The 18,693-nt window shown below is 33.5% G+C and overlaps 1 protein-coding gene across 11 annotated transcripts in view; it reads left to right on the top strand.

Moving 5' to 3' along the window:
* KDM4C (lysine demethylase 4C) overlaps nt 1-18,693 on the top strand; it is a 502,779-nt gene that overhangs the window by 221,748 nt on the left and 262,338 nt on the right. For 9 of the 11 annotated variants that reach the window (XR_012470847.1, XM_074197494.1, XM_074197496.1 and 6 more), the window contains 3 exons: nt 1,852-2,042; nt 4,778-5,031; nt 7,796-8,163. Coding sequence is in view for 10 of the 11 variants with exons in the window: in XM_074197494.1 (XP_074053595.1) it covers nt 1,852-2,042; nt 4,778-5,031; nt 7,796-8,163 (813 nt within the window). In the remaining variant the exon portion in view is untranslated. The remainder of the gene's footprint in view (nt 1-1,851; nt 2,043-4,777; nt 5,032-7,795; nt 8,164-18,693) is intronic. The other 2 variants (XM_074197493.1, XM_074197498.1) reach the window with 1 other exon arrangement.

An 18,693-nucleotide genomic window follows, 5' to 3' on the forward strand; every position in this document is an offset into this window, starting at 1 on the left:
AAGGTTTATACTTTCATAGGAATAAAGAAGTAGAAATAGTGTTTCTATTGTAAATAATGATTAAAGTTATATGAATATATTTCGACATTATGATGATGAGTGGGAGTGATTCAGAGAAATTTTGGAAGATTTATTTGAAATGATAGTGTGAGGCGCATCTAGGTGTCAAAGTGGATAGAGCACTGGCCCTGGAATCAGGAATACCTGAGTTTAAATCCGACCTCAGACACTTAATATTATTACCTAGCTGTGTGGCCTTGTGCAAGACAATTGACCCCATTGCCTTAGAAACAAACAAAAAAAACCTAAAATGAAAAAGAATATGATACAGTGTGAAGTGAATATGGTGCAATGTCACTATGTTAGGAAAAAAAAGATGAATATGTCACACAGAGAAGAAAGGATAAAGAAACAAGAATACACCTTCTTACCTAGACAGGTCATAAATTGCTGATATTCTTTGCTATGCTAGGTTTATATGACATAGCTCTTCCTGCTTGTATTTTCTGGGTATTCTTTCATGTTATGCCTTAACTGTGAGTACATATGTCCACAGCCTGTTGGACAGACCTTAATTTAAAAAGGGCAAGATCTCTGAATGTATCCAGGGCCATCTCCAGTCATCTTGATTCATATCTAGCCCCTGGACCTCGATGGCTCCCGGGAGAAAATGAGGCTGGTGACAAAGCCTCTCTTACTCAAATTCAGTTCACTTGTAAGTCATGACATCTGATGACATAGTCCTTTTCTGGAATGAAGGATAAGCAACAATAATAATTTAATTTTGTGCCTAACACATAAGACAAAATTTAAGAAATTTTGATAGAAAAAAATCTTTGGTAGTACCCCTTATTTTGGTAAAGTAACTAACTGCCTTGCCCTGTTCCCCCACCCCCCATTTTATAGTTAGTACTATTTAAATGCAAGCTATTATTATTATTATTATCATCATCATTACAATAACATACTTTGCCTTATAGTTTAATAGAGCCTTTATTCATTTTTCCATAAATGTTATTCTACTTCCCATTTCTATGCCTTTGCGTTAACTCTCCTCCAAATGATCTTACTCTATATTCTTACTCTGCCACCTAGTTATAGACATAATCCCCCTTAAAATGACTGCCCTTATCACCAGTAGCATGTAAACATACAGAGAACAAGGATTGTTTTATTTTTTGTATTTTTACCCCCAACATCTAAATCAGTATCTTTTACATCATAATTATAGATTAAATTTCAGCTGAATTGGATTCTTTGTGTTTGAATTAAGGAATTCTTTAAATAATGTAGTTTTATTTGGCCGTGCTCTTAATAATGAGGACTTTTTAATTAATTAATATTTTGAAAAAATGTAAAAATGTTATTCTGTGGGGTAAAAGTGTTGTGAACACTTTAAATCATTCTTCCATTGTCATGGATCATCCTTTCTTGGTCCATTTCTGTAAATTTTTTCATTTTTCCTTCAAAATAGGACAAAAATCAAGTTTGTAATTATATCTTATTGCCTAAAAAAAACTTTATCACAGTATGAATGGCCAAATTTTCAAATTGGTTCTCTCATTTTAGGTTGATTTTTGGTAACAAATTCAAAATGATCTTCTGGGATATATGCAATTTTAAAAAAATTCCTGTTTCATTTGTAAAGTATAGCATAAGATTTGGCAGTCACCTTCCTAGAATATTTTTTCAGGTGAAAACTGAATGTTTGAAAATGTAAATGGTTTTGGTGAATTATGCAGACACTAAATATTTACACCTGTTGTATTTTAGGTATAGCTGAAAAAATATTTAGTTACAGAAATAATTTAGGGTTCTCCAATATTATACATCCTTTATTTTGTCTTGAAGTGCACCTGTAGGAAAGACATGGTGAAAATTTCAATGGATATTTTTGTGAAGAAATTTCAGCCAGACAGATATCATCTTTGGAAACAAGGCAAAGATATATACACCATTGATCACACAGTCCCCACTCCAGAAACGACACCAGAAGTCAAATTGTGGATGCAGAGGAGGAAAATTAAAAAGCCATCAAAAAGGTAATTACTTTCCACCTGCCTTTATATTAAATTTTGATTTTTTTAAAGAAAAGTTTATTTTACATTCCTTTCCTAACGTATCTTCCTTTTCAGTTTTTTATTTATTCATCTTATATTTACATGAAAATTGAATCAAATATTCTTGTTTCACAAGATTTATATTAAAAGGAAAATCATTGTAGGCACATTTTCCACTCAGATACTCTAATTAGTGGTACATATAAAGAACATTTCAATTTTGCTCTAATGAGCTGTTTTCCTGTATAGTGGTACTTATCATCATTCAAATCCACTTTTTACCCTAAAGAGGATTAGCTGGGTGACATGGTAGATAGAGCATTGGCCTGGGAGTCAGGAGGGACCCAAGTTCGAATTTGGTCTCAGACATTTGCCACGTAATAGCTGTGTGACCTTGGACAAGTCCCTTAACTCTGATTGCTCTGCATCTAGGGTCCTCTCCCATCCTCCTGATTTCATATCTATCTGGTTACTGGGTCCAGATGAAAAAGTGATACTGGTAACTTAGCACAGCTCCCTCTCACTCAAATCCAATTCATTTGCTTTTAACGGCATCACCTCCCTGATGTCATGATTTTCTTCATGAATCAAGGACAAATATATCCAAAACATTATCTGCCTCAAAAGATTTCCTCATCTAGTTGAGAAGATAATTTTCTCATTAGAATGGAGACACAACAATTAAAAACAAATCTTTGTGTACTCTGTCTTTTACTTTTATAAAAATATCTGATATTTTAGGAAAAGGAGTCCCTGGTTAGGTTCCTTTCCCATAAAAAAAAAAAGTATTGAAACTGTTTTCAAAACTCAGTTTATTCAGGTCGAGATAACCCACAAGTAGTTCCTTCTCTTCTCCAATTTTGAGCTTGGTGACCTGCATAGCAACTCCAAACTGTTCTCAGATGATTTGGTATTTTGTCCTCATTGATTATTCATCTTGAATATCTTTCTACTATGACTAATTCTCCTTTAGTTTACTGTTTAGTGCCTTATAAGTTGTCATTCCCATTTATAACCTAAACTATTAAGGCACTGACTTTATTAGTCCTATTATGCAACAATTGGCCTAGTTGGCAACTTTTGAATAGAAAGATCTCATTTTAGTGGAAAAAGGGCAGTGCAGATGAGGATGAGTCCTGTATGCCTTTTATATTTCTGGTGATGTTTCTGGTGATTCTTTCTACAATGTTCCTTTTCTTACAGTGAGGTGTCTTCCTAAAATCTTTGAGAATTAGAGTTTAAACTATCAAAGATCAATAGTAACTAGAAATGTACTTTAAGAACTATATCTGCTCTATAGTTCTTTGAATTTTTGGATAATCATAATCTCTAGGGCTATTATTTGTGTTGCCTTCTTTTACACTGGTAATTTTAACTTTCTTTAGATATTTTTAAGGGATCTCCTTCAAAACTCTATATACTTTAAAATCAGCAAGGAAGGATTAAATTTGGAGATTAAGGTTCTAATCTTTGTGCCCCATTGGTAAAAGATAAAAGCTAAAACTATTCTAAACTCTTTAGGGAATTATATAAATTGACAGTATTGTTAAATTTTGGTAATTTATAGGATTTCAAAAAAATTTGAATCCCGTTAGGAGACTTGTTTGATTGGGGAAGAATTAATTTTTGAAAAGGTTGAAGAATGTGCTTTGGATTTTTCAATGTGAAATTCAGGAGGACATTGGGAACTGTGTCACATTGACATTCTTGTACCTAATACAAATCTTTAGGGCTGCTCTTCAGAGGATATTGCTTTAAACAGTTCCACATGAGTCCTTATAGCCATTTCCAAAATTATGGTTTGGATAATTTTCTCCCATGACAGGTGGGACTGCATCATTCTAAAAAAAGATAAAAAGGAGAAACAGCTTAGATTCTCAATTTGTGACTGTATTTTCATTCTCTGCCCTTCCTACTTTCTCTTCTCTTACTACCTCTCTATCCTAATAAGGGGCATTCAAAGAGCTCATACCCCTGCTCTGGCAGAAATCACGTTAAGTCAGGTTGTTTGTACTGCTCCAGAGGCAGCTCTGACATTGTGACTTTTTGTTTTTACTTTGTGTCTCTTTTCTTGTGCATGATAGTTAGTGATCCTGAATTGGAAATCTGCAAAATGAGACACACTATGTGTTTTTCTTTTCCAAAAATTGCTTATTTCTTGAGATGAGCGAATCTTTCATTCTGCTTTTTGGACTCCTTTTAAGACTTAGTTCTATTGCTACCTCTTCTATATAGGCATTTAATAAATTTACTTTGATTTGGAATTTACCTTTAACCTTTCTTTTAATAACTTATTTGTTTTTTAGTTTTTTTTGCAAGGAGATGGGGTTAAGTGGCTTGCCCAAGGCCACACAGTTAAGTAATTATTAAGTGTCTGAGCCCGGATTTGAACTCAGGTACTCCTGACTCCAGGGCCAGTACTCTATCCACTGTGCCATCTAGCTGCCCCAATAACTCATTTTCAATGTTGGTTAATTAAAGTTTCTTGTGATTGCTTTAGCTTTATAATTTCATATCCTTTTCCAAAAAATAGTAATTGAGGGGAGGAATCTAATCAGTTGTTTGATCTATCATTTAATAAATTGCAAACTTATCAGCAGAAAGAATAAAAAAATTGTCATTTTGTTTTCTTTTTGCTACTTTAGGTAGTTGGAAAGGATATTTACTTTGGTAGACATTTTATCTTATCCATGACAGCCATTCTGCTTTTACAACAGTATCTCTTATAACAGCCTCCATCATACCAGATCTCGATCTAAAAAACTTAAAACTCCAGAGGATGAAAGAATATCAACCATGGGAGCTGGTGCAGAAATTGTAACCACTGAAGCAGCTACAGATGACTTCAAGGACAATGAAAAGCCAGCAGAAATAAAGGAGTTGGTAAAAACAGGAATGTCTCCTGGGGATGAAAACACTATTAAAAGAATGCAGGTGGATCAGAATTCATTGGATAATGTTAAAGTTACAGGTGAGATAAAAAGACTGATTATATTTCACTTACAATTGTAGGCTATTGATTATAGGATGTTATAAATCTGTGTATGATCAGATATTGTAGTGTTGCAAATAGAATATTTAGTAAGCTCCATTTACAAGTGATTGGAGGAAGCATGGGAAATGCAGTCCAAGCATTAAGAACATAACCATCTTCATAAAGTGGAATTTTGAGCAAAATGAGAAATAAGGCTTTATAACTTAACACTTGTCTCAGAACTTTGATCCTAGATTTTATCTATTCCAATTCTCATGTTAACTCCTTAAATTGACTAAAATTTGAAACATTTGAAGTCATATACAGGTCTGTGACTTCACTGACCTGTATATGTTTTATATACACACACACACACACACACACACACACACACAAATTTCATTTTTCAATTTCTGTGACCAAAATGTGCTACCATTCTTTTGACGAGGCTCAATGGAAAAATGAAATAACAAACTTAATAAGGACTCTGTAAAGCTCATGATACCATTAACTTATATACAGTTTTGTTGTCCCCATACTTTTCTTGTACTTTTCTCTTCAGTCCCACTGTTTTTTTTTCTTTTCTGACAAGGCATTGGGGTTAAGTGACTTGCCCAAGATCACACATCTAGGTAATTATTAAGTGTCTGAGACTGGATTTGGACTCAGGTCCTCCTGACTCCTGGGTCTATGCTCTATCCACTGTGCCACCTTGTTGCCCCCATTCCCACTGTCTTACATCAAGCAAACTTCTTTAATAGTTGGGAAATTATTTGGTCACTTCATTTTCCCCTAGCCTTTAGCAGAACATGTTTTCTTATTCTTTGAATGAATTTTTTTAAAGAAGAATTTCTTAGCTTCTAAATTTTGTAATGTACTGAATTTCAGTTTGAACTTAGTAGCAATCTTAATTTCATGAATTTTTTTGTAAATGCCAATCACTCTTCAGCAAAATTCAATATTTGACTTACTTCCCTTTAAAATAGTAGTGATAATAATAATAATAATAATAATAATAATAATAATAATAATTTTCATTTATAATTAATTTCTAATTTTTACCTAGAACTTTAAGCTATTCAAATAGTTTTTCTTTTTCTTTTCTTTTCTTTTTTCTTGCAGGGCAATGAGGTTCAGTGACTTGCCCAAGGTCACACAGTTAGGTAATTATTAAGTGTCTGGAGCTGCATTTGAACTCAGGTCCTCCTGAATATAGGGCCGATGCTCCATTCACTCATTTTGCTTCCTAGCTGCCCCCAAATAGTTTTTTTTCATAAATTACCCTGTGAATTAGGTAGTGTATCTCCATTTATTCATATGAGGAAAATTCTGAGGGTCTAGCATTGTGATCATCACATTGCTGGTATGTATTGGAATCTGAATTTCCAATTAAGAATGAATTGTGTTTGAGTTACTTACCAGGGCATGGATCCTCTTTTTAACAAAACTTGCTTTTTAACAGGTCCAAGCCTATTTTAGAGAATTTTAAAGAATCTAAATAGAATAAATCAGAATATTAAAGACTAAATTTTATGTGATTTCTTCATTATTGAATAGTTAAATTTGGGTGTTGTGAGATGCTGGTGTACAAGTTATTGCCACGTCAGAGGAGGGAGTTTTTACTCTTCTGACAGAATTGATTGATTGTGTGTCAAAAACAATTTTGTCCCTTGTCTTTTTGTACATGGCATGTGATCTGATCATTTAACCAAGATAAACTAACCTGGCACCAAATAAGTCATTTAGTCTATCTGCCTCGTTTTGAAGCTATGGAACCTGGGGCTCAGTAACCTGAATGAATTAAGTGACTTAACTCAATGGAATATTTATATAATAAGTTGGCAGAGAAAGGATTTGAACTCATTTCTACCACCATACTGTCTTAGGATGGCAGTAATGAATATATTATATATTTATGAGTTTGTAGAGAGAGGGAGGAGGGAAGAAGGAAATAAGCTATGTGAGAAGAAAGATAAAAGTTGGGATCAGTACATAGGTAAAATATTATTGCAGTTTTTCAAGACATTTGTTTGAAATGCATAGGCAGAAGTGCTCATCCTGTTCTATCTTCATTTTCCAGGCTGCAATTTTGATAGTTCTTTGGGTTACTGATTAGGAAAAATATTCTGTCTTTGGATCTCAATGTTCAATTAATTTGTATAATTGTAAATTGTTGCTATGACAGTTTTGAGAATCCAGTATCTAGTAGAACCTTTTTGTGTTTTACTGTTTTCTGAATATAATATTCCTATTTTGTTCTCCCCTCTTAACAAATAATGAAACCCAAGTACTTTTCGTCTATAGTTCTGAGCTGTGTGGCTTTTTTGGCTATCCATACTTTTGAAAATTTAGGACAAACAGGCAAGAAATCAATCTCTTAAAACAAAATCACACAAAGTTAATATCACGAAAATAATATCCTTTCTATACTGCTTTTCAACTTTTTCAGGGCTTTTACAATAGCCTTTAAGTAGTGGTACTTCCTTAGTTTTTTATTTTCTAGCACATTTCATAAAAATGATAAATTAACAATAAAAGCTCAAAAAGCCCCCTAAATAACTTTACATTTCTATTTGACAAAAAAATAGATTGCTCCTTCTTTTCATCTAGCCTTATGCAAGAATTTTTACTGAAATAAATATTGATATTAATAAAGCCAAGAATAATTATCAAATTGATATTTAATGGGTAATAGTATCAGAATACTATATGATAATAACATTGTGTAAGCTTTCTTAACCCATGTTGTCTTCATCTCCAGGAAGCAGTGGTGTTAGCACAATTTTCCACCCTGATTCTGTAAAACAGGAAATAAAATCTGAGGATGACCAAGTGGATTCCACTATTCCTGCTTCTGATCCTATGGAATCTTCGGCGTCTGTACCTCTCTCTTTTGAATGTATAAAAGAAGATGATATAAAATCTGAGAGAGAATGTGAGCAGGTGGTTTCACGACTTAAGTCATGTGAGTCTGTCTCTTCTGAAACTGAGAGCCTGGAAAAAGAAGAAAGTAGTGGCATCTCCACCGAGGAAGATGACAGTGATCTTGAAAGCAGTGAAAGTGGCTTAGAACCAGGAGAAATCCCAGCTGTAACCAAAGGAGAAAGAAATGACTTGAAAATTCCAAGTGTATGTAGACAATTTTCTGCTTTTACTACATTTATAATCCAATGAGGCATTTCTTAAATACAACAGAATACATTTTTGCCAATTATATTTTTCAGGTTTTGAAATAATTAGGTTTTCCATTTTTGTATTAATAATATATTATTTGGATTTCCATAATTGCTCTGAGTAGCACTGATTTTTGTTTTTTTTAAAGAGTTTATTTATTTATTTTGAGTTTTACAACTTTTCCTCCAATCTTACTTCCCTCTCCCCATCTCCCCCACAGAAGGCAATTTGCCAGTCTTTACATTGTTTCCATGGTATTCATTGATCCTAATTGAATGTGATGAGAGAGAAATCATATCCTTAAAGAAGAAACAGAAAGTATAACAGATAGCAAGATCAGGCAATAAGATACCAGTTTTTTTCCTAAATTAATGGTAATAGTCCTTGGTCTTTGTTTAAAGTCCATAGTTCTTTTTCTGGATACAGATGCTATTTTCCATTTGCAGACACCCCCAAATTGTCCCTGGTTACTTCAGTGATGGAATGAATGAGTCCATCAAGGTTGATCATCACCCCCATGTTGCTGTTAGAGTATACAGTGTTTTCCTGGTTTTGCTCATTTTGCTCAGCATCAGTTCATGCAAATCCCTCCAGGCTTCCCTGCATTCCTGTCCCTCCTGGTTTCTAATAGAACAATAGTGTTCCATCACATACATATACCAGTTTGCTAAGCCATTCCCCAGTTGAAGGACATTTACTTGATTACCTATTCTTTGCCACCACAAACAGGGCTGCTATGAATTTTTTTGTACAAGTGATATTTTTACTCTTTTTCATCATCTCTTCAGGGTATAGACCCAGTAGTGGTATTGCTGGATCAAAGAATATGCACATTTTTGTTGCCCTTTGGCATAATCCCAAATTGCTTTCCAGAAAGGTTGGATGAGTTCACAGCTCTACCAACAATAGTGTCCTAGATTTCCCACAACCCTTCCAACAATGATCATTGTCCTTTCTGGTCATATTGGCTGAGAGGTATGAGGTGGTATCCCTGAGATGCTTTAATTTGCATTTCTCTAATAAGTAATGATTTAGAGCAATTTTTCATATTGCTATGGATTGCTTTGGTCCCCTCATCTGTAAATTGCCTTTGCATATCCTTTGACCATTTGTCACATGGGGAATGGCTTTTTTTTTTAAATTTGACTCAGTTCTCTGTATATTTTAGAAAAGTCCTTTGTCAGAAATACTAGCTGTAAAGGCTGTTTTCTCAGTTTACTACATTTCTTTTGATCTCGGTTACAGTGGCTTTGTCTGTAGCACTGATTCTGTTGTCCTCATAAAGAAACATTTTCTTATTTTGTTAATTATACTTTAGAACTGACTTAATTTCTCTTCTCTTCAACAGATATTTATCATATTCCTATGTGAACTTTGTGGTACTGCCCTCTCATCCCCTTTGACAGGAGCTTAAAACTGAGAACATTTTAATTTATGTATTTTACTATAATTTCATCTCTTATCCTTCTTCAATGTGTAAACAGCCCTTATTTATGATCTAATCCTTAACAAAGCAAACCTTTGAAGTTGACACTTCTAATAATTCACTTTGCCTTCCATATTTTCTCTTCTTTCTGCCTTCTCACCTGTTTTCCTTTTTGTCTTACTGGCTAGAAATGACATGTTTTTGGGATTTCAGACTTGAAGACATCTTTGAGTTTACTTTGTCCAAAATCCTCATTTTTAGAATGGGGAAATTGAGACCCAGAGAAGTGATGGAACTTGTTTTAGGTCACACAAGTAGTAAATGACAAATCCAGAATTTACAATATTGTCATTACCTCATGTTGGCTCCTGGCTTACTGTGGTGAGAAGCCACATTCTGGAATAGATTGTTTCCTAAGAATTGCTCCTCTTTTAATTAAATTTCTTTGGTCTAATATTGAGATTTTTATCAGAATTGAAATATGAAAATCCATGAAATCCAGCCAACAGTCTATAAACCAACAGCCAGAGAAGTTTTGTTCATCTAAGCCACAAGGCCTTAGGGCCATATCAATTTTCTTCTCCCTTTCTCAACTCCCCTAGATAAAACCATTAAAAATTTTTCCATTTATCCCATGGTATCCAGTGATAAATAGGGATTAGATCTCTGATATAATGTTTCTGCAATTTTTCTGACCTCTTCAGTGGCACATGAGAAGTTTGTTTTTCCTGTCAGCAAATGTTGTTATTTCATGATGATAGTTTTTTGAAAGCATATTTAATAAATATCCAACTTTATCTTACTTATCCTATAATAAACCTCGGTCTCCACTAAAGTCTCATATTGTATATTTTGTCATGGTTATAAATCTGCATACTTGAAGGCTATATCAATGACACAAAAGTTTTACAGGTTCTACCAGGCTGTAAAGACTATATTATCAGGGGCAGCTAGGTGGCGCAGTGGATATAGCACCAGCCCTGGAGTCAAATTAGACTGTTTATCTTAAAGAATCATTTACCAGATGTTTAGTTACAGTTTTTGATATTTTTTCAACCATAAAAAGCCATGAATATTGTCTAAAACTGAGGAATTGAGAAACAATTTGTGTAAGTAGAGGAGAGTACATATAGTGATTATGTATTCTTTGAAAAATTTGAAATAATGAACCCTGGAAAAAATGAGATCTGTGAGATGCAGATATAGCTTTTTTGCCTCAAAAATCCTGTGGCTGTATTTCTGTTTTCACTATGTTGTTCACAGAGCAAACTGGTATATTTGTTATATGTATTAATATTCAGCAAGTTTTACAGAATTACTTATGACTTGCTGTTAAAAACTCTATCATATTGATTTGTGGCATATACTGCCACAGAGTTCTTTCTCTTCCTTATAAAATAATTTCTTTTTTCTTCTTTTAAAGAATTTAGAAACATAGACTCCGAGGTGGAAAAGATGAAAATCATTTAATCTAACCTCTCACCCTATGCAAGATTTCTTTCTGTAATCTTCCTGATGGCCAATCAGCCTTTTTTTCAGTGATAACAATCCTCAGTACCTATTGAAGCTACCATTCTTTTGATAAACACTTTGGTAAAACTATAAGAATGTTCTTATATCTTTAAATTGAAATCTGCCTTTATATTGCTTCCATCTTCAGACTCTCATTCTTTTTTATTTATACTGATGAAGTCTACTAAACTCTGTTAAAAGATAATCCTTTAGATAATGATTTTGGCCCTTTTTATTTAGTCTTTTACTGCCCACCTTTAATTCTTCATATGAAATGGTTTTCAAACATTTCTGCATATATATGTATTTAGTTAACTTAACAAATCTTTCTTTGTTCTGGGCCCAAGTGCAGAAAGTTGGAATTTTGTTTTTCTTTTGGAATTGCAGTTTTTGGTATGGAAAGCATTGTAAGTTGTTGTCAGAAGACTGGGGAGCTTTTATGAGTCTGTAGACATGTCTTTATTTCTGGTTTCCCACTTCTTCATTCTTTTCATCTGTCAAATGGAGAAACTTATCCATTTTGAATATACTGTATGTAATCTAAATAAAGATCTCATCACCCTTCCTGTTTGATAGCTTAAAATACTGAAGTATAGACAAGTAAGTTTTTCATAAAATTGTTAAATACTAGACTTAGGACTCAGACTTAGATCTTTTTTAACTCTAAGTCCTGTAGTCTTTCCTCTGCAGTTACAGAGTTGTCACTGGCTGAAATAATGTAATTTGATAATGTCACAGGTGACCATTCAGAGAGTAATTTCAGTATAGTATTGGGGATAGAAACAAGTTTATAAAGAAGTGAAGACAGTAGTGAGTGGTATGGAAAGAGGGGCCTACAATTAATCTTTTGCGGTACTTAGCACTATTTCTTAAGTATGTTTTCATATAATTTATAGATTACTTCTAGGTATTTTTATGTCAATTGAGGAACAGTGTTAAATTATAAAAGTTTCTTTAAATAAATTAACATTCCTGGTATTACTTGTTTTCACCTGTGAAACCCTCTCCCGATATTCAGCTTGTTAAGAAGAGTCTTACAACAACCACCTCCCATTCTCTTTGTTATTGTTTACCCGTCAGTTCTGGAGAAGGTCCCAATTCAGTTTGCGAAATAACAGCACTTTTATCATTCATGTAAATATATGTAGAATATGGTTAATACTAGCCCTTGGATTTGAATAAAGAGGAAATTTAGTATAATTTTTATAGCTTGAACCTCTTGTTTTCACCACTTCATCAAAAACGAACCGTAAGAGGTATAGTTTCTTTATACTGTTGCTCTGGCATGGATTTGAGTACCTGAGAGAATTTTCATTAAAGAGAATTACATGTTAAGACCATATAATCCTTTTTCTTTTTTTTTTTTTTTATTTTCCCATTCATAGCAAGTTTCTAAAGTGAACAGCAGTCTCTTTTGTTCTCTTTTTGGCTATAGCATAGGAATATCATTCTTGAACTTTTTTTCAAGCTTGGTTTTGATAATTTTCATTGTTTCTTTAAACACTGCCTTTCAAAATTAAAATTGAGTTTATAAAAATACTTTACAAGCTTAACGGTTTTAAAGAGAAGTGCTATATTATGTAATAGCAGGATACTCTAATCATTGTAGCTAAAATTTTTCTTTTACATTTTTACTTTAAATGAAAACATCCCTTTTTTCCAGTCCAGTGTCTTTTTGATTTGGAAGAGCAGTGGGATTAAGTGACTTGCTCAAATTCACACAGCTAGTATGTGTCAGAGGTCATGTTTGAACTCAGGTTCTCCTGACTCCAGGGCATTGTGCCACCTAGCTGCCTCTTCTTTCTTCTGTGTCTTATCTAAAATTAAACATTCACAGTTAAAAAATTCTAGGAACTTGAAGCATGTTTCTGAATAGAAGTATAAGGTAATTTCTTCTATATGTAGAAATGTATGTCCTCTGTGTGATCTCCTTATTTGAAAGTTATTCTCATGTTAATGTTGATTTTCCTCACCTGAAATAATTTTTGAAACGACTATGCACTAACATAACTGTACTTTATTTTGTAGGAGAATCTTTTTAGATTTTATTTAGAAATTTCTCTTATTTCATGTGAAGTTTTTAAGCTTGGTTATCTAGTTTCCCAATCCATAGAAGATTTGAAGGAATTTAGTTTAGGGGGCTTGGAAGGTTAGAAGTAGAGGCTTCAAAAAGCAGTTCAGAGAAAATGTCATCTCATTATCAAGAGAGAAGAAAGAAAAAGTCAAGAATCAATGTAGAACCAGTGAGATAGAAGGGTCTGGGTTCGTTTAATTTAGAGGCAAGCAGTTCTGTACATCTCAGTCATCTGTGAAGACATCTTTGTTGCAACCACTTCCAATAATTGTTGTCTTAATACACTTATCAAGAAGAGATTAAATCTCTGATTAAAGAGGTAGACTTTTTTATATGACACACTTTTGAAAAACTTAAGGCAATTTGTTGAAATTAAATAGTGTCACAGGATTATAGAATTGGACCTGAAAAAGAATCTAAAGACTTTTGAATCTAAGTCCCTGATTTTTACAGATAGTGAAAAAGAAAAAAAGATTCCTATGCCAGAGGCAAGCTTTGAACTCATATATTCTTTACCACAAATCCATGTACTGTACCGTTGAGTTACTAACAATTTGTATACATATATAGATTTTGTTTTGTCATTTCTAGCAAACAGCTCTTTCACTGACAGTGCTGGATAAATGAAGTGTTATTATTAAAACTGTGTTCTATAGACTCAGTGGAAAAGGTAACCATTGTTTTCATTCTAAATGTAGAAAATATTGCTTAATTATCCTGTTTGATTCAACTTTGATCATTAAATAGAACAGTGATTAGCTCACTGTATTTCTTTTATTTCTGCCTTTGACAGAGATAGGCTCCTTACCAGTTTTCTCCTATTTTTTTCCCTTAGTCTATGTAGGGCATCTGTAGTTCTAACTGTTCTGCTAAATAAGATTTTAAAAAGACCCTTAAGCTTAGCAGTGTTTATCTCACCATCAGGATTACTTTAAGTTGAATGATTAATTTAATTTAATTTTAAAAATTTAATTTAATTTTAGCTGATGTTGTCTAATTCTAATTTATTGAAGTCAACAACTAGCCAGGTCAAGCATGTATTAAGTGTCTATTATGTACCAGTTACTAGAGATACAAAGAAAAAGAGAAACATCCCCTACTCTCAGAGACTTAGCAGTCCAATGGAGAGACAATATACAAATCCCACTATGCCAAAATCACTCTGCAGGAGAAGGTGATGGTAACCACAGAGGCAAGGGACTGGGAAAGACTTCTGTAGATGGTTAGATTTAAATTAAGACTTGTAGAAATGCTGAGAGGAAGGGACGTAGAGACAAGGAGGGAGAGAACTGTAGGAATGAAGGCCAGTCAGGGAAAATGCATGCAATCCCATGTCAAATGGAATAGCAGCAAAATCTGTCACTAGATTAGAAAGCATGTGGAGAGGAGGACATTTGAACAAGATAGGGAAATGTTGGATACGCGGGCTTTAAAAGCCCATTGGTTAGCTTGCTGTTCATATGTTTCAGTCTTCTCTGACTCTTCATGACCCCATATGGGGTTTTCTTGGCAAAGATACTGGAGTAATTTGATGTTTCTTTCTCCAGTTGATTTTAGAAATGAGGAAACTGATTCAAGCAGGGTTAAACCCAGAGTCACACAAATCCTATGTTTCCGAGGCCAGATTTGAACTCAGGAATGGGAGCCTTCCTGATTCCAGGCTCCACACTTTGTACACTGTCTCACCTAGCTACCCTCATGTATAGTAATCATCTGATTATTTTGGGTTTAGTATTTCGAACCAAAAAAAATATGGCTAACATTAAAATATTCTTAAAATATTCCAGGGAGTCAGAAAATTCTTAATTCATTCTCTCTCTCTCTCTCTCTCTCTCCCTCCCTCCCCCACCCCCACTTTTTTCCCCCATCCTCCTTCTGTGTATTGGAAACTCCTCTACCAAATTGCAATGGCAGCCATCCTATGCTCTTAGGGACTAGTCAGGAATACTGAGACTTTCTCTGGATCATAGCTCTTAGATATTATGAAAATTGAATTCAGGTCTTCCTAAGCCAAGGCTTCACATTTTGTACTTCACTATGTTAACTAAGAAATCAAGAGTTGTAATAAAAAAATAAAAACAATCAGTTTTACTTTTAAAAAACTTTCTGAAGTTATGATAGGCTAGAGTTTTCAGTTCTCAGAGTGGGAAATTTCTTAAAGATACTCTATTTTCACTTCATTTATTTCTTTGATATGCCTCATGAGCTGCATAAATTGCATCTTTGCCCTAGGGAGAATTAACATGGTGTCCATGCAAAATATTTCTCTAGTAAAAGAAAATTTCTGAGAACTGAGCTAAGATGTGTATGCAGAAACTAGACAATTTAGATAATAATGAGTAATCAGCTGTATGAAGTTTGGAATGGTTAAAAAAACTGGACATATTTATCTTGGAGAAGAGATTTGTTTGCAGGGAAGATGAGAAAATTGTTTTCAAGAATTTGAAGGGAAAATGGATTAATCAGCCTTGTTCATCTTGGCTGCAGAGGACAGACTTGAGTTCAGAACAGCGAGTGGAAGGTGAACACAGTTTTTGTATCTTGATATGAGGAGAAATATCCTCAAATTTGAGCTGTACCCAAAATGGAATGAGATGTCGTGAATGGTGGGAAGTGGTCAGTATTTTAAATATTCAGGCAGAAAATAGATGACCAATTTCTTAATGATGTTGTATAGGATGTATGTTCAGTTACCATTTTGACTGAAGGAATCTCTGAGCTCTCTTCCAGTGTTGATAGTTTGTGATCCTTCCAATCTTGCATATATTCCTTTTAATCTGGAATAAGGCATTTTGACTGCCTAACTTATTGTCCCTTCCAGACTTCTCTTCTGTTTGGGAGCACTAGTTTCTAAATTCTTCTGTCTGTCCTTATTCTATTTCTCCTTGTTTGGCCCTAATGAAGGTTTAGTTGAATTTTGTCTTAAGTTTATGAAATGGAAATCTAGATCTGAGGGCAGTCATTTATTTTCTCTGAGTTACTGAGTTTGATAACTGTATTTTACCTTTACAGTCAAGGAATAAAAGTGAGTGAATAGAGAAAGCCAAATTGTGTGTATGGTTAACTCCTGGGTCAAGCTCCTACCCAATAGTAGGTTCTTTGACATTATAGTAGACCACTCTTTTTTGTTATCCTCCATGGCTTTATTATAGAATTGTGCATAGAGAGAGGAGGGTTGCATAGGGAGAAAGAAGAATATTTTATGATAATCTCTGCATTGAAGTTGTAGAGAGATCAGAATTACTTTCCAGTAAGTAGAACTGTATACAAGTACAGATAGTCTGTCTTTGGGAAGTGATTGTCCTCAATTACTGAAGGTTTTTATAGTAGATTCTAGATATCCATTCATGGGGGTGTAGGAAAAATTCATGTTCATGTATGGATTGGACTAGATGATCTTTGTAAGCCTTTCCAATTCTGTGATCTGTGGAAGTCCTATTCTAGCTATTGTTAGTACTTTTGTAATTCACAGCATCCCCTAAGCTATGATGTATCTTGTCATCAGGAACATATGAAAAAATTGTTAGAAAACTGGTAGTGCAGTTTATCTGAAAAGAAATAGTTGAGTGAGGTTTCAAAAAATTATATTCCTTACAAAAGGAAAAAAATTACGGTGACATTCATAATAATGAAAGTTTTGAGTAGGAAAAAAACAGAACTTGGATGGTATCTTAAGTATATAAAACTTATTTACGTAGAAAGGCCTAGAAGAGAATTTGAAGATATTACTGGACTTTGGTATTTATGAGATCTTTTTTAAGTTTCTAATAAAATTTATATAAAAATATTATAACCAGATGACTTAATGATTGGAAATTATATGATACAGGACCTAGTTTCATAGGGGGTTCCAATGTTAATTATGGTAAGGTTTATATTGGACTTTTCTAGGGATTAGTTTATTTTTAAAATCTAATTTAAACATTTTTATTTATGTCAATGTTTTTGGCATTTTCCCCTTGCATTTTTATCCATTGACCTTTATTAACATGGATTTGCTTTTCTTTTTTTCCTTCTTTCTTAGATAGAGTAAGTTTTCTTGTTTTTGTTCTGTGATTTTACATACTTCATTCTCTTTCTGTGCAAAAAACGTGACAATTTGCAGTGAATACTGCTTACAAAGTGAGTTAACTGCTACTTTACTTTGATTCCCCCCTTCTAAAAAATGTCTAGGAGAAAGATAGCTGCATTTTGGAAAAAGAAATGTAGATGTATAATGTTAATTCCAGATACATTTCATTTTGTGAACACTGATCAGTATTCTTAATGTGAAACAGACATTCCAACCAGAACTGGCAGCCATTTATTTAATGATATTTTATACAAAAAGTGATATATTTCCTGTTTTATTAATAACTTTAAACATTGACTTCCTCCAAATTCAGCCCTGACTTAACCTAATCAAAAATAAGTCTAACATCTCCATTGTTCTTGTTTTTAGTCTTTAGGATACAACATACTTTTGTGGGGAGTATCTTTTCAAAGTCTAAGAAATTAGAAGAGTTTTTTTTTAAAAAATTGAACTATTATTGAAGAAATATAATTGTGTTATTATTCTTAACAGGGTAGAGAAGAACTCTAGTCTTAGAAGATTTTATTTTCTTTTCTCCTTGCAGTACTTTCTAACTGCAACTTTAGACCAGGCTCTTAATTCTATTCCCTGTTCTGTGGAATTAACATCACAGAACTTCCACTTACCCATCTCCTAGGAAGTTTGAAAGGAAAGTGCCTTTTAAAAACTTAAGGTCCTAGAGAAATGAAATCTCCATTTTGGGCTTTGCTTTCAAGGTTTACTTTTTTATCTCAGACAAGTGTTGTTGATTTTTTTTATAACTGAGTTTTCATTTCATTTCTCTAGATGCTTATATCTAAGGAACGCAGCAGATGAGAGAGAGAGACAGAGATCTTTTCATTTTTTATTATTAGATTAATATAATATTTTCTTTCAAAAATCATTTCACTTTAAATTATTTGAATTATTTTTACTCCTATTCTCTTTTACCACATGTGAGAGATTTGATAAAATTGATACCTCATTTAATCTCATGTTCTCTCTGCCTTCTTTGTGGCAGAAGAAGAGAGGGGAACGCATTACGTGCCTCTTTTTCTAGTTGAAAAATGTGAAACCTCTTCCTCTGTTCCATCAGCTGTTTCTTGCCTGAAACTCATAAAGATTGGTGACTTTATTTCAGTTTAATTCTTATCTTAAACCCTAGCCTGACAAAAGCTTCTAATATAAAACCTTTCAGAAAATATTTTTGAAGAGATCCTATTCCCCTTTTAGCAAATATTTTTAAATACAACTTAACCAAAGTTTGTAAAACAAATTTAAAACGGCAGCTAAATTATTCTTTAGTTTTGTAGTGTTGTTAGTTTTCCCGTGCCAAGAAAATATGATAAACTTCACTTGTTTTATTCTCTCTGTCTTCCTTTGGGGGAATATGGGGGGGGGCAGTTGGAGGGAGAGTGTGTG

The sequence above is a fragment of the Macrotis lagotis genome, chromosome 8, assembly GCF_037893015.1.
Source record: "Macrotis lagotis isolate mMagLag1 chromosome 8, bilby.v1.9.chrom.fasta, whole genome shotgun sequence".
Classification (NCBI taxonomy): domain Eukaryota; kingdom Metazoa; phylum Chordata; class Mammalia; order Peramelemorphia; family Peramelidae; genus Macrotis; species Macrotis lagotis.